This window comes from Ambystoma mexicanum, chromosome 5q, assembly GCF_040938575.1.
Source record: "Ambystoma mexicanum isolate Mex_15411 chromosome 5q, UKY_AmexF1_1, whole genome shotgun sequence".
Taxonomy (NCBI): domain Eukaryota; kingdom Metazoa; phylum Chordata; class Amphibia; order Caudata; family Ambystomatidae; genus Ambystoma; species Ambystoma mexicanum.
Window position 1 is genome coordinate 1,295,164,882 of NC_090933.1, and position 22,894 is coordinate 1,295,187,775.

General features: G+C 49.0%; 1 protein-coding gene across 2 annotated transcripts in view; it reads right to left on the reverse strand.

The window, feature by feature from the left end:
- Positions 1–22,894, reverse strand: part of MROH1 (maestro heat like repeat family member 1) — a 2,813,132-nt gene that overhangs the window by 2,190,060 nt on the left and 600,178 nt on the right. For both annotated transcript variants that reach the window (XM_069621886.1, XM_069621885.1), the window contains exon 12: positions 19,180–19,253. In XM_069621886.1, the coding sequence (XP_069477987.1) occupies positions 19,180–19,253 (74 nt within the window). The remainder of the gene's footprint in view (positions 1–19,179; positions 19,254–22,894) is intronic.

Below are 22,894 nucleotides of genomic sequence, written 5' to 3' on the forward strand. Positions count from 1 at the left end.
GTGTGTGAAACGAGACAAGGCACATACGGAGTTGGCCGCCTGAAGCGCCATACCCCCTGAAGAAAACACTTTCTTCGCCCAGCCATCAAAAAGTTTGTCGTCCCTATCTGGAGGGATGGTAGGATACGACGCCTGCTTTGCCGGGGCCGTAGCCGCCTGCACCACCAAACTCTCCGGAGTGGGGTGCCTGGACAAGTAGCAGGGGTCGCTACTGGCTGGACGGTATTTTTGCGACAAAGACTTGTCCACTGCCGGGTGACTCTCCGGAGCAGTCCAAGCCGCCGCCACCCTTCTCTGCAGAGCCATATTAAACGGCAGTACTGGGTCAGTGGGGGGACCAAGATCGAGGATGTCCGTGAGATCATCCTGAACAAACTCCCCTGGGGGAGCCGACCATCCCAAGTACTCGGTGACCCGAGACATAAGGCGCCGGTACGAAGAATCGGCATGAGTGCCAGGGTCAGGCCTACAAAACTCCACCTCGGGGAGGTGTCCAGTCCACTGGCATCATGCAGTGACTGCCTCAAATTGACTATGGCCCGAGAGAAGCTCATCTGGCACCGTACCCGGAACCAAGCCCTCATCAGAGCCCTCATCCAGCACCCTCTGAAATGTACTCCAGGCGGTGAGAGGAAGACACCTGGGGACCAAAGCTATGCCCGACCTTAGCCAGAGCCTTTCTAGGGGCTACCCCCGAGCCACAGGGCCCCTCCGACACCACCGCCTCGAAAGGCGTCGAGGGTGCCGAACGAGTCGACACCGGCGTCGAGCAAATCGGCGTCAGCCGCAGCGCCGCCAGCATTCTCGAAGCCAGAGCTCCGAGCGTGTCCTTTGACGACGTAGGCGCTGACAGTGTCGACGACCCCCTCAAAGGCTGAGCCTCAAGAGAGGTCGTCGACGACCTCGACACCACAGGCGTCGACGTCTTCCTCGAAGACTGCACAGGATCACACGGTCTCGAACGCGTCGAGGACCGGGACCTGGAACAGGCATGGCGAGAACGGTTACCCTTGTCCGAGCGGGACCTCTCCCGCGAACCGTACCAACCACCCGAGCCCGAAGGCGTGCGAGCGGTGTCTCTTGACCGATCATGACCGACCCCACTCAGAGGCGCGGATGGACCTGTATCCTGCGATTCGAGAATTACTAACATCTTCTTCCCGAAGGAAGACCATTCCTCCGTTGTCGCTTGCATGGTGGGATAAGTGACCCGCCGATGGGCGGAGTCCTCGGAAGAGGACGGGGAAGGTGACCGATGCCGGTGCTTCCGGGAATGCCTCGAAGAGGCAGAGGAGTGGCGAGACCGACTCCTGGAAGGAGACCCACTGGACCTCCGACGATGACCCGGAGAGTCGCCTCTCGAATCATCTGTCGAAAGCCCTGCAGACCTCGACTTCCGGGGCTTAGACACCCTACCTACCGGCAACTTCTTCTTGCGCTCCCGCAAGGCCTTGGGCCTCCCCAAGGCACCAGAGGCAGGTGTCGTGCGAGTCCGTTACCGACATCTTGGACCCACAGTCCCTGTATTTCTTGAAGCCGAGACACGGGGTTGAAGACGAGGTAGACATTGTCACAAACAGGCTTTTCACAAAAACCGAACAGGTTCAAAGAACCGAGAACAATACAACAGAACTCCAAAGAGTCGAGGCATACCGAGATTCACAAAGCGAACACGTTCACGGAAAAAACGGAACTGAGGCTACGGTCGTCGTGCGTCCTACTTATCACATCGGGTGACGTCGGCCGTCGGAGGAGGTCCTCGGGGACGGCGCATCGACGCAGGACGCAGACACCGAACATTTTCCGAAGCAGCACAGCTGTGGTGATTACTGTCAAAGATATAGAATACGTCGGAGGACCCAATCCCCTCGAAAGGCAGGGTTTGTCCGTAGGACTACCTTGTCCTTGTGAAAGACCAAGAAGGGATGCTCCACTGACAAGGCCTGGAGCTCACTCACCCGCCTTGCTGAGGTAACGGCGACCAGAAAGGACACTTTCCAGGATAGGTACTTGAGGTCCACCGTGGCCATGGGTTCAAAAGGCATATGGCACAGCGCCGTCAGGACTACATTTAGGTCCCACGGCGGGTGCGGACTACGAACTGGAGGGTAGAGGTGTGTCAAGCCTGCAAAATGCCTCTTAACCACTAGGTAACTCAGAGAGTAGGAACATTGGTCTGAAGAAAGAGAAGCGGAGACCGCTGAAAGCTAAGTTCTGCATGACAGAACGTGAATACCCGACTCTGCTAGGGAGGACACGAAGGACAGCATAGTGTCAATCGTAGCCACCCTTGGGTGCAACTGTTTTTCCAAACACCAATGACAGAACCTGAGCCATTTACTCCTGTATTGGGATCTGGTTGTGGGTTTCCTGGGTGTCTAGATAATACGCATGTTATCCGTAGACAAATTAAGATGCTCTAAAGACCTGAACTCAGGCACCATGCCGCCAAGCTGAGCGATTGTGGGGAGGGGTGCCACATCTGCTGTTCCCCCTTGATGAAGATCGGGGGTCACTGGTAACCTGATCGGCGGATACACAGACAGGTGTTAAGGTTCTGAGAACCAAAACCTGGCCGGCCCCCAAGGGGCTATGAGTAGAAGGGAACAGTTCACAGAGTTCTTCAGCTTCCAAATTGCTCGATGGACTAGAGGCAGAGGCGGGAACGCATAAGCTCTCTGTTGTGCCATGGAATCTCGAGAGCATCCCCCAGAGAGGAGGCTCCCAGCCCCCCTCTGGAGGCATACTGAGGAAGCTTCTTGTTCACCGCCGTAGCTAAGAGATCCACCTCCGGTGTGCCCCAACGCAAGAAAATCCATGAGAGGACCTACGCCTTCAACTGTTTTGTGGAAGATCGCCAGAAGCTCCAGATGATTTATGTGAAGGAGCTTGTCCTGAGGCGACCAGAGGTCCGAGACCTGTAGAAGATCTAACGTCGCACGCCACCCCAGGAGGGAGGAGTCCGTTGTGATAGTCACCATAGGAGCTGGGTCCTGAAACCCCACACCCACCAACAGGTTGCTGAGAGATGACCACCATTCTAGGTCCACTCTCATGGAAGCCGGAATCATCATCAGCTTGGAATCCAGGTCCACAGCCTGACGCCAACAACTCCGAAGAGCCATCTGGGTCCGCCTCATCTTGAGACGAGCAAGAGCCAGCACGCACGAGGCCATGAGGCCAAGAAGCCTCTGGAACCACCAGGCTGACATGCTCTCTAACTGCGCAAAGATCTGACACGTGTCTAACAGATCCGCCATTCTGTCCCCGGTCAGGTACACTCTGCAGTCGATCGTGTTCCAGCGAAAACCCAGGAAAATCAGGTCCTGCGAGACCGTCATGGAAGATTTCCGCCAGTTCACCGACAGCCCAAGATGGAACAGGAGCAGAAGGAGAAACTGGAGATTGCCCGCCGCTACCAGCGGACAAGGGCTGCGTAAGAGCCAGTCGTCCAAATATGGATACACATGGATACCCTGGAGACGAAGATAGGCCGCAATCACGACATCTTCGTGAAGACACGCCGAGCTGAGGCCAAAAGGAAGCACTCGAAACTGGAAATGCTCCTCTCCCAGAGAGAAACAGATATGCATGTACGCATCCTGAAGATCCACCACACTGAGACAATCGCCCATCTTCAAGGAGGACCGAATCTGCTGGGCGAAATCATCTTGAATTTCTCTTGGGGTAGGAAAAGATTGAACTGGGAAAGGTCTAGGATGGTGTGCAGGCCAGCCTGGTTGGGTTTGGGCACCGTAAATAGCCGGGAGTAGAAGCCCTCCCCTCGTTCCCCGAGAGGAACGGGTTCCACAGCTCCGAGGTCCAGAAGTTTCTGAACCTTGGGTTTGAAGGAGGGCGAGCCCGATAGCTGAAAAGGAGGGTTGACGGGTGGGGTATGGGGTACTGGTAAGCGGAAGCCCGCCCGAGCGACTGACAAGACCCATCTGTCTTCTGTGATGGTCTGCCACGCCTCCCAATGAGACGCAATGCGTCCTCCCACCGGGGTCTTGTGCAAGCGCGGAGAACCCTGATTTAGTAGGTTTATCGGTGGTGTTGCCACCTGAACCTGGGGAGGAGGCTGAGGAGCGGGAGAAAAACCGCATCCGTTGTTGCCTACGGCGGTTGTTCCCCGCAGGGGTATCCACTCTGCGAGATTTCCGGTCGAGGAAGCCCCTAAAGCCAGAGGAGGGTCGGCTTTGGGACAACGGTCTCTGGGTTTTGAAAGGGGTCTTAACAAGGACCAACAAGGACTTAGCTGTCTGGGTGCTATCCTTTGTCTTGCTGAGCTCTACATCTGTTGTAGAATGGAAGAGCTCGTTACCATCGAACGGAAGGTCCAACACCTTGTCCTGCACTTCTTTTGAGAATTTAGTGGCATGCAGCCACGCCTGCCGTGAGGTATTAACCCCCAGCATAAGGCCCCGAGCCGAGGTGTCTACGTGATGAGCCACAGCCTCCAGGAGATCCTGGGCCAAAACCCTGGCGTTGCATAATCCCCCTTTAAAGTCTTCCAGTTTCTCGACCGGGATTAACTCCTCAAACTCCAACAGACCTTTCCACATCTGCATATTAGCCCCCGCTAACACCAGTTCGGCGTTGGCCTGCCTAAGCTGCAACGCCGAGTTGGCAAAGATTTTTCTCCCAATTGAGTCAAGGAGCTTGTCCTCCTTTCCCAGAACCTGAGTAGCCGTCGTGGAAGAGGATGCTGCAGGCCTGGACTGCATAGTGGCCGCAGCCACCACCGTGGAGATGGGGGGGGGGCGTGGACAAGATGACAGGGCCACCTCTTTTGAAGAATGCAGTCTGTATCTCGCGTCAATTTTCTTATTGACCAAAAGTCCAGAGTGTGGCTTTTCCCAGACCCTGCAGACTTCGGCCAGAACGTCCTTCTGCAAGAACAGGCTGGTACGCTCCAAGGGAGACAGGGTGAACGCCCCAGATAGCACGCCCTCCTGCGGAGCGGTTGCCTCGGGCACCGGAACATCTAAGAAGCACATCATGTCCAGTACCCGGTCATGGAAAGCTCTAAGAGCGGGGCAGGTCCTCGTTGTCCTGATCGCCATGCACGTCATCCGACTGGTCAGGATCCTGCTGAGCTGTGTCGGGCGCTGCCTTGTCCACAGGGGGCAAAGGCGGAAGAGTCGGGGGAGGCACCGTAGGCAAGGGAGGCAAAGGAGGCAAAGGCGGAACCACTGCCGAAACGGGTGGAGCTGGTGGCGCGGGCGGACATATCTCCCTAAAAAGCCCTTTGAAATACTCCCTCATGGGGTCGGTACGCATGAGCGTTTGAAATTTACTGAAAAAGGCTTCCCCAGGGGACTGCTTTGGAACCTGAGGATGCCTCTCATGAGGAGGACAATTCCAGGGACGTAACGGGAAAGGGTGCCAGACTGGCCCTTCCACCGACGTGTCCACGTAAATCAAGGGTGCCGACCCCACAGGCAACGAAACATTGTGCGGAAGGGGCATCCGGGCATTCCAATCGTAAACTGGCCGATAAGGATGCGCACAAGAACTCTATGTTCACCCAAGGAACCAAGCCCTACACCTGAGGCCGATGGCGTAGTTGTAGGGGTAGCACCCAAAATGGCCGCTGCGGTCGTGGTGGGAACGTGCGCCATTTTGTCATCGCCTGAGGGGAACTGCGGCACGTGAGGAAGTAAGGCAGGGTTCCCCGTCGACGGATCAGGGGTCTTAACTTTAGCCTTAACATAAGGAACCTCGGCAGAGCCGGTACTATGAGTCCTGGAATGTTTCTGCGACATACCAATGGCCAAATTAGCCTTGCCAGGAAGGACCTCGGCACTGCCGGTAAAAGAAGAACTTTCCTTCTTTGCCCCCTCATCAGATCTGGTGTCGCCGCAAGAGCGGGAACGGCGAGAAACAGCCTTCACCGGTAAGGCCGTGTCAGGCCTCAGAAATGTTGCTAACTTCAGCCTCTGAAAGAGGGACCTCGGACCCACATCCGGTGACAGCCTTATCCGTGCGGGCCTCGAACATCCGTTCGGAAACAGCAGGCCCCACCAAGGCCTCGGGGTGCACCCGGTCTTATTTTTGAGGGAAGCCGACAGAGGCCTCAGAGCAAGCTCCGGTATCCCACAATTCAGTAGAACTGGGTCTACAAACAGCCCCCACAGGAGGGGCCTCGGAGCATGCTCCGGTATCCACAGGCCCCTTACGGAGACCCTCAGAGAAAACTCCAGTACAATTATTAGGCCCAACGGGCACCTCAGGGCGAACCCCGGTGACAGAGCGATCAACGCTCCTTCTGGCCCGAGAGGAACCTGGAAAGGTATCTCCCGGCCGGGGTGCTCTGAAAAGTAAAGAATTTACCGGGTGTTTTTTCTTCTCGTCAATGAACGCCTGAAAATGTGAGGAGGAGTTCGTCGGAACACCACCTCCCACCGCTCCAACTGACGTTGAAGTGCCCGGGCCGAAAGGGAGTCGCAGTAAAAACAGGAGTCCCAACGGTGATCCGGACACAAGCACTCTAAACAAAGAATGGGGATCCGCCCTTGCGAAACAACGGTGACACGAACAATTTGGAAAGTGTAGTTTGAACGACAGACAGACTAGTACACGATCGCTAGCGAGAGCCAGAGAAGAGAAAATGGGAAGAAAATCTTCCGCGGATGCAAGTGCGTCCAGTACCGAATGAGCGGAGAAAAGGACTGATGGGCGATGCGCGGGGCGGAGCCAAGGTGGCCGGGGTTACGGCCGCGTGCTGGGCCCCGCACAGAGAGAGAGGAAGGACACATGTTTGAAAGACATTTTTTGTATGCTTTTTACAAAGTGCTCCAGTCCCGTCCCACAGGACGGAGTGATAAGTATGGAGGAAAGGGGACGGGACGTAGGAGTATAATATCTTAGCATACATTTTTAACCATGGCCAATATTTTCAAATAAATAACATTTTTGAGTGAACATCCCCTTTAACATATTCAGTAACATACCAGTACCCAGAAGGGTCCTCAGGACTCCAAATTAGGTCGACCCAGAAGAGGTTCACTCCTACATAAAATCGACAACATAGCACATGGCTCCTCTACCTCCGGAACATACCACCTAGTATGACACAGCTAAGAGCAACATGCTGTATTATTGTATTCTCTCCATTGAAAGTTTGTCTACTACTTCAAAGGAGACGGGTGTAAGTTGAGTAAGTGACCTTACCAAATGCGTTGGGGCACCACCTAAAATCACCCTAACCAGAGGTTGAAGATTTGTTTGTTATTGGGTTTTATTTGAACTGCTTTAGAATATTTTTAATATACGTGGCAGAAATGAAATGAGAACTGTTGAGCGGGGGAAGGTATGGAATAGTTGCAATGGTCAGTGTAGATGTAGGGTATTTTATTTGGGGCGGACGTTGGTCAACATTGAATTCTTTTGTTTGTACAAGAAAAGTTCTACTTTCGAGGAGTGTAATTTTTACATTGCTCTCAATGTTAATTGCAGATGGCAATTAAAATGGTCCATGTCCTTAATGCACTGAAGAATATGTGCTACCTGGAATGTTAGGGGGCAGGGTCGCCAGAGAATAGCTGGTGCACCTCTTTCTCCATTAAAGAAACAGGGGTAGCAATAACAAAAACACAAGCAAACTAGGTTTCAGCTCAATTAAGTGGTGACCAACCCCATCTATTAATATATGCAACTTGTCGGGTAGACCGATTACTCTTCTAAAATGGAAGTATTAAACATAATATAAGCCTACTGGTACACTGGGGGAAGGTAGAAGGTGATTATAACACTACAATGGACAATGTATTATATAAGCCAGCAGGTGGGGAGTTTTCAGTTTTCCTCCAGTATTATATTTGTATTGGCCTGCTTGCGAACCTTCATTCCAAGTTCACATATGCAGTGCAAGAGTTCTCTTGTACTCATGTTTAACTTTTGCCATTAAACACCAGGAATCTGCCAATAACAGTGCTCGGTGCAAGGCGTGTGTCTTTGCTTTTTTTAGAAAAACATAACTGTGGAAAATGGCATGGACACATCGATCACACTTCATACACGCATAATGGCAGGATTTACAGAGTACCATCATAAATACCATCAGAACTTGCCACCGCACCTTAAAGTCAATATCACAACAATGAGAATTGCTGGATAAGCTGAGTTGTTGCCACAATCGCAGAGTATTCCTCTACAGGGTCAATTAAAGGTCTCCAGGTAGTGAAATATTTGCTTTATCTCTCCTCACATAATGCAGTGATTTTGTCTGCCACCAAAATGTCCCACAATTTCACCCACCACATCTGGGCTACCGGTTCCTCCATAGATTTCCAGTTTCGTGCAATGGTCAGTTTGGCCGCCAAGAGTGATTGCCCAATTAGCGTGGCTCTGGGTCCTGACAAAGGAAATGCCCAGTCTCCTGTATCACTCAGCATCACCACCCAGGGATCCATTAGGACAGCACCTCCTTCCAAAAGAGACTGACCTTCCCACATGACCAAACCATATGATAAAGAAAGCCCACTGCAGTGCATCCACGCCAGCAATTAGCGGAGTAGTCAGCCGGCATGTGATGTAGTATTAGGTACCATCTGTAGCAAAATTTGTAGGAACATTCTCTACACTTCACACCTCTAGATGCGCACACAAGGATTAAACACATAGGGCTCAGTATAAGATTGTCTACTACTGTGTTCGTGCACACTCCCTGTCCTGTGGCAAGTGGAGGTGGTACGGGCATTCTCTACTCTTCATCCTTTGTTATCCCTCCATCTCCTTTTCCCTCCTTTCCGTAATTTGAATATTCTCCCACTACTTTTATAAAACCATATCCTCTCACTTTCTTACTGGTGTATCGCCCTCTGGGCTTGATTGCTACTTTTGTGAGGATATTGACGCCTTACTCTCAGCTGTTTTATCTTCTTTTTTGTGGGGTAATATTTATTTTTTTCCAAAAATACATCAAACATATATAAGAAAGAAACCTGCCAAAAAAGATTCCTCAAAAATGTTAAATGCATACAATAATTGGCAACAATAACTGAGAAACCCCCCCCACCCACATCCCAACATCACCACAAGCTTATGTACATAATAAATCAAAGCCTAGAACAATTGTAAAAATCTCCCCCAGATCTTCTCAAAAAGGGGAATCTTCTTTTCCCTCCTGTAAATGACCTTCTCAATATCAGCCAAACCATGCATCTCATTCAGCAATGCTGTCATTTCCTCTGGTGTTTTCCACTTCCAACTCACTAAAATTAGTTTCTTCTTAATCATCGCACCACGAAACAACCATTTTTTCTGGTTCGTAGTCAGATCCATCAAAAGTTCATCAGACCCCAGTATCAACGTTTTAAAGTCGTAGTGAATTCTCATCTCCAGTATCTCCTCACATACCATGCCAAACTGTGTCCAAAGTCCTCTCACTCTCAAGCAATCCCACATCATATGTTCCATTGTGCCCATCTAATGAACACAAGCCCAACATCAGTTACTGTCCACCAACCCCTTTTTCCACAACCGTTCAGGTGTCCAATAAATCCTATTTAGTATTTTGATCTGTCAGGACTTATCTCCCAAGCTCAATGAGCAGAATCGGATATTTTGACATATTCACCCAATGCTCGGCAGAGATGACACATCCAATTCTATTTCCTCAGTCTTCGCTTAGACCACTATTTTCCTGATACCTTGAAACAATCAGCTGATAAACTCTGCTGGCCAAACCTCCCACTCCAGCTTTGGGGACATTAGTAAATACATCAAAGTCTATCCTAATGTCTGGGATTGCCATACCCAATGCCTTCCTTAGCCGACGGACGTTCATTACTGGGAATCCAACAACATTCCACTTATCCTGAAACTCTTTGGCCGTCATCCACTTTCCATCCTTCAAAAAATCTGACATCCACTTAATCCCACTCAAGAACCATTCCGGCAAGAAGATCGATTTTCCTGCTAACTCGATACCAGGGCTCAACCAGACCCAAGACGTTGCCGTTAGATCCTTCAAAGCATCTGTCCCCAACAACCCACACAATTTCCACCACAAAACTAACAGATTCAGACCAAGTATACTTTAGCGATCCAGGGACACCAGACGTTGACAGGACCGCTCTAGCCAAAAGTGGGCCATTACAACTAGCTTCAGCATCCGCCCAATCATCAGAACCATCCTTGAAGAAAGGCACAAAAAAGTGCGACATGTAAGACTAATGGTAAGCCAGAAAATTTGGAACCCCTAGACCACCTTTCTCTATTGGAAGTTGTAATTTCCAAAGTTTCAATCTGGGCACCAATCTGTCTAATTCCTTCCAGTATTTAGGATTAACAGTCAGAAGGAGCATGCTCAGCACATAGTTAATACTAGGGGCCGCATTCATCTTTTACCTTCTACTCGGCTCATACTCTTGGGTGAATTTAATCGCCATCTTTCCTCTATCCATTTATCACTTCCATTTCTTTCTATCCTTGATTCTGATCCCTCTACTCTTCCCACCCCTCTTCCGATGTCGCCGGCTCCAGTTTGGACCTTTTATTTGTTTCCTCATTACTATTCTCTCCCGTGTCTGCTCTGCCCATGTACTCTTCTGATCATTTTCTTCTTGCTTTTTCTATTGTTCCTCCCCCTTCTATTTCGCCTCCTTTAGCTAGTACTGAGGCTATCACCTATCTCGGTCGCGTTCTCTGTTTTTTTAATAACCCTCTTTCTATTTCTTCCTGCGTTTCTGCTCTTCCACCTCAACCCACATTCTCTGCTGATGATGTTGCTAGCTCCCTTTCCTCTTCTCTGGATACCCTTTATCCTGCTTCTTCCTTTTCTGCCTCTCGCAAACTCCCTGAACCCTGGCTCTCTGCCCATCTTTGCTCAATGCAGCGAGTCCTTTGGCATCTCTAGCGTTGCTGGTGCACGTTTTTTCCGAGTCTGGCTCTCTCTTTTTCATCCCTTCACTGTCGCTACAACAAGGCTCTTCTCGCAACCAGGCGTAATCACTACTCTGACCTTCTATATGCCCAATCTGCGCAACCCCGGCATTTGTTTAAATCGCTCTCTCGTCTTCTAACACTGCCTCTACCCCTGATCATCCCTCCATTCTACTCATACTTAGCAATGTATTTTTCTACTAAAGTTGCCTTTCTGCATGCTGCTATTGTTCCCCCAACATCCTCTCCTGCTCCTTCTTCCCCCACCTCCCTAATTTCTTCCTGCTCCCCCATTATTAATCTGGAGACCTCTTCTCTTATTACTCGCTCCCATCCCACGGATTCACCTGATCCTGTTCCATCTTCTCCAATTCCTTAAGTCTATCCTTCTCGTCTCCTATCTCACCACTCTTAACACCCCTTCTCACATCAATCTTTCCTTCCTGCATTAAGAATACTTCCATTCTCCCCATTCTTAAGAAGCCATCTCTTGACCCCCCCCCTCTTCCTTCGGATTTCTGTCCAATTTCTCTTCTTCCCCATTTCTCAAAATTACTTGAGGCTAGTCTATACTCAAGTTTCTACCTTTGTTAACGGTAACTCTATTCTTCCCTCTCTCCAGTCTGGTTTCCATCCCAGTCACTCAACAGGGACTGCTCTTCTCTGTCTGACGTTTTGCTCTCTGCTCCCTACACCAAGCACTCCTCTCTTCTCATATTCTTAGATCTGTCTGCTGCTTTCGACACGGTTAATCACACTCTGCTTTTGGCCTCTTTCGGGTTTGCCGATTCTGTTGCTTGGTTTCACTCTTACCTTTCTACCCGCACATATTCGGTGTCCTGGGCTGGTTCCTTTTCTCCAAAACGCCCTCTTCTTCATGGGGTCCCCCAAGTCTCTGTTCTTCGCCTTTTTCTCTTCTCCCTCGATACTTCTCATCGGGCCGCAATTCTCTCGTCCTTTCAAATTTCCCACCACTTTCATGCCGATGAAACGCAACTCCTTTTTCCTCATTTACTCTGTCCATCAACGATAATCTATCTTCCCGTTTGCTTGCTATGAAATCTTTGATTTCAGGTCATTTTCTTGTTCTAAATTAATAGAAAACTGAAGTTCTATTCTTCCCAGCCACCACTATTTCCCCCCTTCTCCCCTCCATCCTTGGTTTCCTTCCCTCCCTCCTCTCTGCCTCTTTCCAGCTCTGCTCGTAATCTTAGGCTTTACCTGGATACAGACCTCTCTTATCTTCACATTTGTACTATTTCCCGGTCTTGTCGCTTCCATTCTCTTTAATATCCGCAAAGCTGGCTTTTTCCTTACTTTCGGTGCTACCAAACTACTGATTTTATCTCTTATTTTCACTCGTCTTTTTGACTGTTCTACTATTCTCTTTGGTCTTCCTCTCTCTAGTCTGGCCCACCTTAATGTTACTCTCACCTGGCTCCCACAGAGGCGTCGATCGGAACTGTGACGCGTAGGGCTGAGATGACGGACTTGACTGGCCCACCTAGCTTCGTTTGCTTGGCCCGTAGGAATATTCCTCTGCAAATGGAGAAAGGGAATTAACCACCCGTGGAGTTGAGCGTAAATCCCCCACCCCCGCTGTTCTCCCCACAGATCACCTTTGATGTCGCCTCTTATAGTCTCACCTTATGGTTTGAAAAGATGAGCTCTCCATCCTGCATTGAGCGCAGGGGCGCGTTAATAACAAGCTGCTTCACTGGCTCGAAGGAATTGCTGAGTTCCAGAACAATATTGACTCCGAGATTCCCGGCAAGATGCTGCAAGTATAAAGTTCGTAAGAGTTCAAATGCCTGACTTTCACTCTTGTCCGATTCCTTGCAGGTTGCAGCTTGACCCTAATGAAGAGTTCCTCGTGGCAACCAGTAGTATTCTGGTAAGGATTTGTATTTTCCAACACAGTTCGATAAAATAATGTCAATATGTAACCTGTTGCTTTCTCCTTTATTCAGGCGCTGAGAGAAAGTATGAAGTCTCGGGGAATAATACCTCTGGCGATAAAATCAGGCAAGTCTATTGTGGTGAGGAGGGTTCCCCTTGTTAGTCCCTTTGTTTCACCTTGCTGTCCTTTTGTTTCCCCTTAGGGGCCAGGGTTCGGCAAAGATACATTGGAAGCTGCGCCGACCCGTGAAGAGGAATAGTACCCCCAGTGGTAAAATCAGGTAAGTCTCTGGGAGGGGTAACTAATATTCCTGTGTATTCCCTTGGCTCACCTTGCTGTTCTTGTCTTCTCCTTAGGTGCCGGAGTGCGGCGGGAACATGCAGGAGGATGCGGTGGAATGTGAATTTGCTGCGAAGGCCGGCGAGTTCAGCGCGGCGCTGCAGCAGGTGAGGCGACGCGCATAAAATAACTTTCTTCCAGCTCGAAGGCGCGATGGATCGGGAATTCAGGTAAGGATCAAAGGTATTGCTCTTGTTCTAACCTTTTCTCCTTCTTTCTCCCTTTTTCTAGGAGTTCCAAACTCGAGGCGGGCGTGGCAGAAGGCTGGATGCAGACTTGCAGGCACGGTGAGCGTTACGCTGCTGGATGCAGAATAACGCAAAGCGTGTGCTGCTCTTCGGGCGTGGTTTAAATAGCCTCCAAAGTAGTCCCAGGTAAGTATTCCTCCTCAGCCCCCCCCCCTGAGTAAAAAAAATAGTTCCCAAGTAAAGTAGTCCCTTCCAAGCCTCTTTTGGCTTGGAGCTCTTGCAGCATGGTCTGCATCAGGTAAGTTTGCAGCATGGTCTGCGTCAGGTAAGTTTTAATCTATGAGCCTGGTGCCTATGGCGCCAGGACTGACTCTCCATATGAGCCTGACGCCATAGGCGCCAGGACTGGACCCAAATAGCCCCTAGCAAGGGTTGTTGGGCTTGCTTAGGATAACTTGATGCCTGCTTCCGTGGTTGCTGGACTTGGTCTGGGTCCCCGGGGGTAGGCATCATGACACTTAAGTACATTTTTAATGCTTCTATCCACCATAGCTACCAGTTATCTCCTTGTGATTCCATCTCACAATCCCTCACTTCGCTTGGCTGGCTGTCTTTCCACCTCAAATGTAACTTTCTTTGTATGATATTCAAGTCCCTCTACAGTCTTGCTCCCAATTAATTGTCATCTTTGGTCTCCTTTTACACCCCCACTTGGTCCCTTTGTCCGCAATACAAGTTCCCATTCGTCCCTCGCCCTCCTTGTGCCCAATCCTGATTTGGTTAATTTTCTCTTCTTGCTCCTTATCACTGGAATTCTCTTCCTTTCTCTCTCTTTGTTATACTACTTACTACTCTTCTTTCCATACTTCACTAAGGAACTATCTTCTTCAATCACAATGCTTCTTCAAAAATATTTTGTAACTGATTCAATCTTCATTTTATTGTACTGTAATTTTGAATGTATAGCGCTTAATAAATGCCAAATAAATATAAATAAAAATACAAATCTAATCTGGAGAAGCACCCATGAGTATGCAAATGAAATTAGAAATCCCTGTTCTCACCATAGAACAATCTCCATGCATCCACCAGCCCCAATTCCCCAATGAGAGACACAACATTTGGCGTGCTTAAAGTCTAGCCTATTGGCATGCAGAGACTTGTCCAACAAAGAGTTGGGCACCAGATTAAAATCACCCGCCCATCATAATGTATGGCTCTGTAAAGTAAATACAAAAGGAAGTCTTCCAGAAAAACATACTGCCCTGCGTTAGGGGCATACAAAGATATCAAAGTGAACATGCGTTCCTAAAGCAGACCCTTGACACACACATACCTCCCCATGGGATCCCGTAAAACCTTGACCCTGGTCTTAACCCTCACCCAGTAATATTGCCAAGCCCGCTTCTTCTCACCCCCTGAGGCAAAGAACTGTCTCAGGAATGCCTTTGTACGGAGCCGTTTCTCATTCTGCACAAGCAGGTGAGTTTCCTGCAACAAAACTGTGGACAGACTCATGTCCCCTAACTTCCGTAGGAAAGATCTTCTCTTCACAGGGAAGTTCAGCCCCTGCACATTCCATGAGCCCAGTCGGACCTAATCCTCCCCTCCAGATCTTCTACTTCCTCCGTCATGACTCACTCCCGGACCAGCATGTCCTCCAGCTCACCCGTCCCGCGCCAAGATGTCCACCCATAGTTAGTGTGTATCCAACACCAATCCCACAGTAAACATTTACAACTTAACTACACCCCAGAACCCAACCACCCACCTCCCCATCCAAACAGTAAACATTTCTCAACCTAAAGGGTAAATCCATCAACCCGAAATCCGATACGAGAATCCGACTTGGAAGGCAACCCCTCCACTTCCTTCAGCGTCCAAACAGTCCATCACCTCCATTGATGCAAAAAGTTGAGCGCAGTAGGAAACACCCATCTATAGTTCAACTCCTTACTCCGCAGCCATTCATTCAATGGCTGCAGCGCCCTCCATTTCACCAGACTAGTAGAGGCCATGTCCTGGTATAAGGAAAGACATGTTACAGAAAGCAATAGTCGGCAAAGATCTAGCTGCAGTCATTATGCCTTCCTTCAGCTGAGAGAAGTGCACTTGATAGGACATACAGGGGCTTGTCCTGGGACAAGAAAGTTTGGATCCTCGCCCGCTGGATCCTGTCCAATTCGATAGCTGAGTCCCGAGGAAGGTCCAACATGTAGCGAAAGGTCCGCCACAAAGTCTGGAAGTTCATCATCCCACACATCTGAAGAGATACCACGGATCCGGATGTTTCTGCGGGAGCGATTCTCCTCACCCTCCTGTTTATCCTTCAAGTCGTCACAAATCTGTTGATGCACTCCCCCCCACTTGCTTTGAATGCTCACACAGCATATCCTCCACCTTATCAAATGCCAGAATCTTGTGGGAAAGCTCTTCTGTACTTTCGTGGATTTCTTTTCGAAAGTCTGCTAATAATTCTTGCAAGTCTGTCTTGGTAGACAACTGCATGAGCAGGGTCGGAAGCGGATCAACCCGTGAACCTAAGCAGTCACCACCTCACTGCGTCTATTCTTGTTGGCTGGCTGCAGCATTGCGGAAATGTCCCATTACTTTCCCAGATTTAGCCATAGTACATGCACGCGTCGGAGGAACCTGGGAGGGAACCTTCAGGAGCCCCCAAGAAGTGCGCTTTGTCCACCCAATTACGGCAAAGACCTGTGCACCTTAAGACACACCACATGGGGGCTCACCCTGTGATTTAGCTGTGGATCGAAACCCTGCAATACTGCCGCCACCAGCAAACAGAGCACTCAAAGGGTGTAGGCTGAACTCCTCACATGCCACACTCAAAGCAGTTACAGGCCCCGCGAAGATAGACAGCCTCATTTGGGGCTTGTTCATCAAAGAGCCCCCAAACACTACTGTAGAACAAACTGTCACTTCATTTGTGGCTTCCAGTGATGTAAGATAGAACCCGTGTTTGATGTGTTCAGAGCACAACCCAAAACAACTCAGTTGGGGTAACCTTGGTGATAGCTGAAACATATGAGGGTACCACACTCACTTGACAGTTCTGGCACGTTATGAGGCTTGTGATGATGGGCACCACAGTAGGCTGTAGTTTTATAGATGTTGAGCACAGCTTTATGGCAGCAGGGCCGGCTGGACACACCCCAGGGCCAATATCAAGTTGCTTTATAACTTGAGGCACCACAACACGCTGCGCCAAGCCTCCCAGCACCAGCCCTGCACACACCTTCACAAGTGCCACTTCGGCTCTGGTCCTGTAGCAGGCAGAAGACTTGCGGCACTGCCGCACCCTCAGAGGCCAAGCGGAGGACCCAGCAGGCAAGCACTTGACTCTACAGCGACTCACAGCCACCGGGGGGCAGCGGGGGGCCTCCAATCGCCATAGGCCCACAGGGCAAGTCACGTCGCTTCAGCCCCATGCTGCTGCTCCTTCTGCTGCAGGCATAGTCACGCAGGCCGTGTTGGGACATGCCGGACACGAGCCTCGGCTAAAGGCGGACCCAACTGCAGCCACTCACCTTTGCTGCTCTGAGGTCGCGTCTCACGCCTTCACGCTGAGGCTGCACTGACAGGGACCATCTTACGGGCAAGCGGTCCGCTGCTCAAACTCGATCTTCAGGTTGTGTGCACGATTAGAGGTCAGAGAAGCACCCATGTGTAGATGCCAGATCATGCAGGTCTCACACCGGCATATCCTTGTCAAATCGGGGCGCTGGGAGAGGGGCACTTGGCAATACTCATCCTCACTTCGCCCGAGGCTCTTAGGGAGCCATCTTGCTGATGATGCGCCTAGCCACACCTGGCTCGTATTTCTTACGGTGCTTTACCGTTTCTATAGCAGCAATTGCTGCTTGCTTACTTGTCTTTCCTACATAGGTCTTATTCCTTCTTGGGGATCTCGGACTTTGACCACTTTGGCAGTGTTCTGATTCACTATTCCCGCCCTGAGTTGCCACCCACCAGTGGTAATCGCCGCCCCCTATACTGATCAGCTTTTTCCCCCACACACAAACACAGCATTCAGCGCTTTTCTCCTCCTCCCTCCTTAACAGGTTCTCACAGTTTACAGCTTATGCGTCTGACAGACAACAAGAAGCTACGGGAATGCCAAAGGTTTAGTGGGATGGTATGTCCATTATTCTTGGAGTTTGCAAGCCCTACTTCTGCCTCAGTGTGCAGAATGTGTAAGAGTCCCTCTTCTGCTCTGGTCTTCTGGCAGCTTTTCTCTTTCCTCTATCAAGTGGAGACACAGATACACTCACATCAGTGAATATTAAACAAAGACTTTGAAACATTGTGTGGGACATGGTTTGACAGACACTTCAACATATCTGATATTCCAGAGGTGAGGACCTGTGTCTGGTTTTAGGACTTTGCCAGAGGCTAGAACCTTGATAAACCCAGCAACAGTTACTTTTGGTGAATTTTGGGATGCGTATTGGAATTTGGCATGCTGTGCACCTCAAGCAAACACTCAGCAGGTTTAGACCATCAGGAAAGCATAGAACATGCCCCAGTCACACTGGGCATGATTGTGTTTTGAGTCTGTTTAAGACCAACAGTGACCTACAAACAAATCCTGGTAGCCAGCACGGCACACAGCCCTAGTTCTGCATCCAGTACACACCAGACTTTAGAACAGATCCCATACCAGATTGCAAAAACAGACGGCAATCTAGTTTTGAAGATTTTGAAAGAAATGGATGCTCAGTTGAAGCTTCTTTGTTTTGAAAACAAATTCTAGGATCTCACTGTGTGAAAAATAAAAAATGGGAAGTTCATTGCCAAAGGCCAGTTGTGAAGGGCTACAGGATATTCAGAACCCAAACACTGGGGACTGAGCAAGTGTTGGTCTGCCTCAGGAAACTGAGTATCACGGAAGAAAACTTTTTTTATTCGTATATAGTTCAAAGAACCTTTACAAAATTACACAGCAACATCTATAACAATTTATCAGCACATTACATTATATAAAAAAAAAAAAAAAAATACCAGATAAAATTAAACTCAAGTTAAAAGAATTTAACAATGGAGAAACACAATCTCTTTATCAATGACCTTCAGGAAAACAACCAAAGCAACAATTAAAGCCTTCTCATTGCCTTTCATAAGTCTGTTCCAGAGTGAAATCTTGCAATCTTCGTAGTTCACATTGATAAATCTTAAAAAGGACTTTGTCCTTTGATCCTTAAAAAAGGGACATTCTAAAATTAGATGTTTTAATGTTTCATTCTGTTCTGTGCATTACGTTATTTTGAACTATGTAGTAAACAGGGGAGTCAAGGTCAGGAACACGCAAGGTTGGGGAATTGAGAAAAGGTACCCCTGTCAAAAGAGAGACACAGGCTGGCATTGCACATATTTCTGCTGTGCAAATAATTTACGTTTGTGTCTTAGTGCCACAAGACGGGTCTACGTTATTTCGTCGACCACTTTTTCATCGTGGAACTTTTAATCGCCGACCCTTTCATCGCCAACATTTTTTTTTAATTTTATTTTATTTATGGGGGGGCTGCAATCCCCCAAACCCCCTCTTACTTAAATAATCATACCCCAACCCGCACAAACACCCCCCCATAAATAATTTTTAAAAAAAAATGTTGGTCGATGAAAGGGTCGGCGATGAAAAGTCCCACGATGAAAAAGTGGTCGACGAAATGCGTGTATACCCCACAAGACATCCCAGAAGGAAGGGGGACTGGTCACACTGGAAACAACCATTCTGCATTGTCTGGGGCCATTTCCATCAAAAGAGAACAAGATTAAAAACATTGATGCACGGTGATGCTACAGGAAACCAGTGCTAGCATTTGTATCCACATATTTTCATGTTACCTTATTGCTGCTATCCTGGAGAGGAAGTTTCATGGATGCCAAAATGAGGCTTTTTTTGCTTTCCATCTGTACAGCTGAAAGGAGATGCAGAAAATGGTATTATAAATCTCATATGAGCCAACTGAATCTTAATTTAAGGCTTATGAACAGTGCATCAAAAGCAACACTTCATGTTTACTTTATGAAGACAAATCTAACATTTTATAAAACAAACCCATCAATTTACTATCAATCCTGCCCTACAGCCCCATCTCACAAAAGTCTCTCAACAACCCAAAAAAACAGGGGGGGGTGTGTCTGTGTGTCTGTGTCTCTTCCCGTGTCTGGTCTGTGTATATGTATGTGATGTCAGGAGTGTTAGGGAGAATTCTCAATATGTGCTAATTTCCCTTACCTTTTGAGACCCCAAGCAACTTTGCTGGATTTCTAGGATTTTATTTTTTTTACCTGGGAAGAGTGTGAGCCTTTTTTCCCACTCTTCCATGTGTTTTGATGTGTGTTTTACTTTTGTGTTCTTTGGTTATAGAGTTTTTACACAACTCCATGGGCATCATCTTTTTCTGTGTGTCACACAGCACCTTCAGTGCAATGGCACAGGGATGGCTTTCTGACTTCCCAAGGTTTAAATACCTTCTCTGGGACGGACTACTGTCTCCCAGAGCATGTAAAGTTAAATTGACTTTACTAGTCACTTTAAAGTTACTGACCCAGCACACACTATCTTGCTATAGAGTGCTGGAGGGGTTGCCTAGCTTCCCCTGAGTCAAATGTTACCCTTTCCTACTTTAATTGGCTGGTGGCAGTGGTTTAGATCAAACTACCATGATTTTTCCCAACCGCGAACAACGGTAGCTAAAAATCGGGTCATCCAGGTTTTTCAATATGGCGCCCCAGACCCATCTGTAAAAACAGACTCCAGTCGACATTTTTCGCCATTTCTTTTAGGAAAGGTCCTTCTGGTGTTTGTCTCTGCGCGCAAAACCAGGTTTGGTCCCTTTGTCAGGCTTCAGTGCTGAAGCACTCCTCTAGCGCCAGGGTGTCTCGGGTGGACTGGATGTGAGGGAGGTGCCCGAAACTCCCTGTGCTTAGTCTCCTAGGAGACCTTAACGCACTCTGGCGTGCTTGGCCGGCTGGCTGTCGGACAAGGACAGCCACCCTGTTGTGTGAGTGACAGCCAGGCTGGAATGAGTGGGGGAAAACTGTTAAAAAAGCAGGTCTCTGAGACTCAGAAAGCAGAGTCGACCACTGGAAAGAAAGAACTGAAGAAGAGCTGAAGGAAGAGGCCTGCTGCAACTCCTGGACGACCAGTGAAGCCCTGCTGCAGGTCCAAATTGCCCGAAACTCCATTGACAGAAGCCCTTCAAGGTTAACTTCTTCCCTTGAGTTTGGTAGGAACAACCAACTCGCAAGCCATCTGGACACCATCCCCATCTGCTCGAATTTTCATCAGAGTGCTGTTGAAAACCGGAAAGCCAGAGGGAAGGAAACCAGCTCGTGGACTTTAAGGCACTCGCACCTTAAACCGGCGTCTTGCTAAAGCTTTTGGCCTCATCCCTGGGCAGTGCAGGAACCTCCCGACGTCGTCCTTGTCCCCACGACTGAAGCTCAGGAACAGCGAGATCTGCTCGAACTGCCAGGAACAACTGCCTCAGCTACAGCTCTTCATTAAAAAGGTACTGTTACGCTCCCTGGATTCCACAGGGGCGCCGAACGAAGCTGGACTGCAACGGTCTCCACCAGCGTGACTCCTAGTGAAGTGATGAGCGACTGCACCTGCCCGCTTAGTTTCGTCTGTCTGGCACATAGGAATATTTTCCTAGAGTGGTAAAAATGGCAAGTTAGCTAACCGATAGGAGGAGGTTTAACTTCTGCTTCTACTTCCGTGACCTCCTAGTGTTCTCTTTACTGTGTCTCACCTTATTGTTAAGCAGGATGGGCTCTCCATCCTGCGTCTGTATGCAGGGGTGCGTTGAGACTTGGGTATCCAGTTAACTTCACTGATCCCGTAATCTTATGGCAGAGTTCCAGACAACAATGACTCAGAGGTAAGTCTTATGCCAATCATTGCTTTAGAGTTCTGGTTGTCTTACAGTCCACTCCTGTACCATTTCTTTATAGTTTTTTTTCCCTTGCAGAATTGCCGAAGACAGGCGTCTCTTCTCCGAGAGAAACAAAGTAATGCCAAGGTAAGTTTCAGTATTTGCACGAAGCGAAGAAAAAAAAATGTCTTAGCATGCAATATTGTTCATTCGCGTGATTAATCAGTTGTCCTCTCTTTATTCTGCAGGTGCGGCACTTCCCCGGAGCGAAGATCGTGTGATGGGGATTAGCGAAACCGCAAGTGAATATGGTTCGGATAAGTATGTTGCGGCGCAAGGTTGAATGTCTTTTAGAGAGGCGCAGCTCACCTGTTGTTTCTTGTTTTTACAGATGCGGCTGCTCCGGGCAGTGATCACGTTAGAGTGCCTCGCTGGATCGCACAGACGAATGGAGCATCGGTGAGTATCACGCTGCGCTATGCTATTTGTTCTTAAGATGCTTTCTTGTATAGCGCGGGTAACTGGTGTTCCTTTCCCTGCAGGTGCGGAGACTCCAGGATGATTGCGATGGAAAATCTGGTAAGGCTTTTGTTCTAATCTGTTCCCTCTTCTTCCTTTGCAGGTTCGGATCGTGAAGAACAGGACGGGCGTGGCTGAAGACTGGACTGGAGCTGCAGGCACAGTGAGCGTTACGCTGCAGGAGTGCAGAATAACGCGAAGCGTGTTCTGTTCTCCGGGCGTGGTTTAAATAGCCTCCCAGAAGTAGTTCCCAGGTAAAGTAGTCCCTGTACCACACCCAATGAAATAGTCCCTCAAATAAAGTAGTCCCTTCAAACAGCCTCAAGGTGGGCTGTACATGGTTTCACCACTTGATTTGCCTGAAAAGGCAATATGAGCCTGGCGCCAACGGCGCCAGGACTGAGTCCAGGAAGCCCTTAAGCAATCCTTTGGCGCCTTACAGGTCCCCATGGGTGCCAGTACTCTGGGCAGACTGATCTGCCCCTGATGTCTGGGGGCAGGCATCATGACAGCACGCTCCTCCCCCCTGCCCCCCAAGGCCCCTCCCAAGGTGGCTCTTCTCGCTGGTCCAGGCTTGTTTGGGAAGTTCTGGTGGAACCGTTTTATCAGTCGTGGTGCATGAATATAGTCATTTGGTTCCCATGATCTTTCTTGTGGACCATAGCCTTTCCAGAAACAAGATAGAAGAGTCTCGATTTGGCCAACTTTGAGTCTAAAATATGTTTTACTTCGAATTCTGGTTCACCATCTACTAGGATGGGGCTTGGTGGTTTTGTTATCCTGGTTGCACTGGTTTCAAAAGCGAAACATGAAATACCGGATGGACTCGCATGTTCGGAGGTAACTCCAATTTAACTGCCACTGGATTTATGATGGCTTTAATGGTGTAAGGTTCCAAATATCTGAGATTAAATGTGTGGGTCCCTTTTAGCGGTATGTGTCTATAGGCTAGCCAAACCTGGTCTCCAATCTGGTATTTTGGGGTTTCACTCCGATGTTGATCGGCGGTTTTCTTGTACCTTTCTTTTGCTTGTTTTAAATGTTCTGTTGCCTTTTTGAAGGCCTGTGTTATAGTACCGTGTAAACTGCTTACGGCGGGCATCTCCAAGTGTTGAGGTGGGTCGAGTTCAGAGGTCTGTGGATGTCTTCCATATATG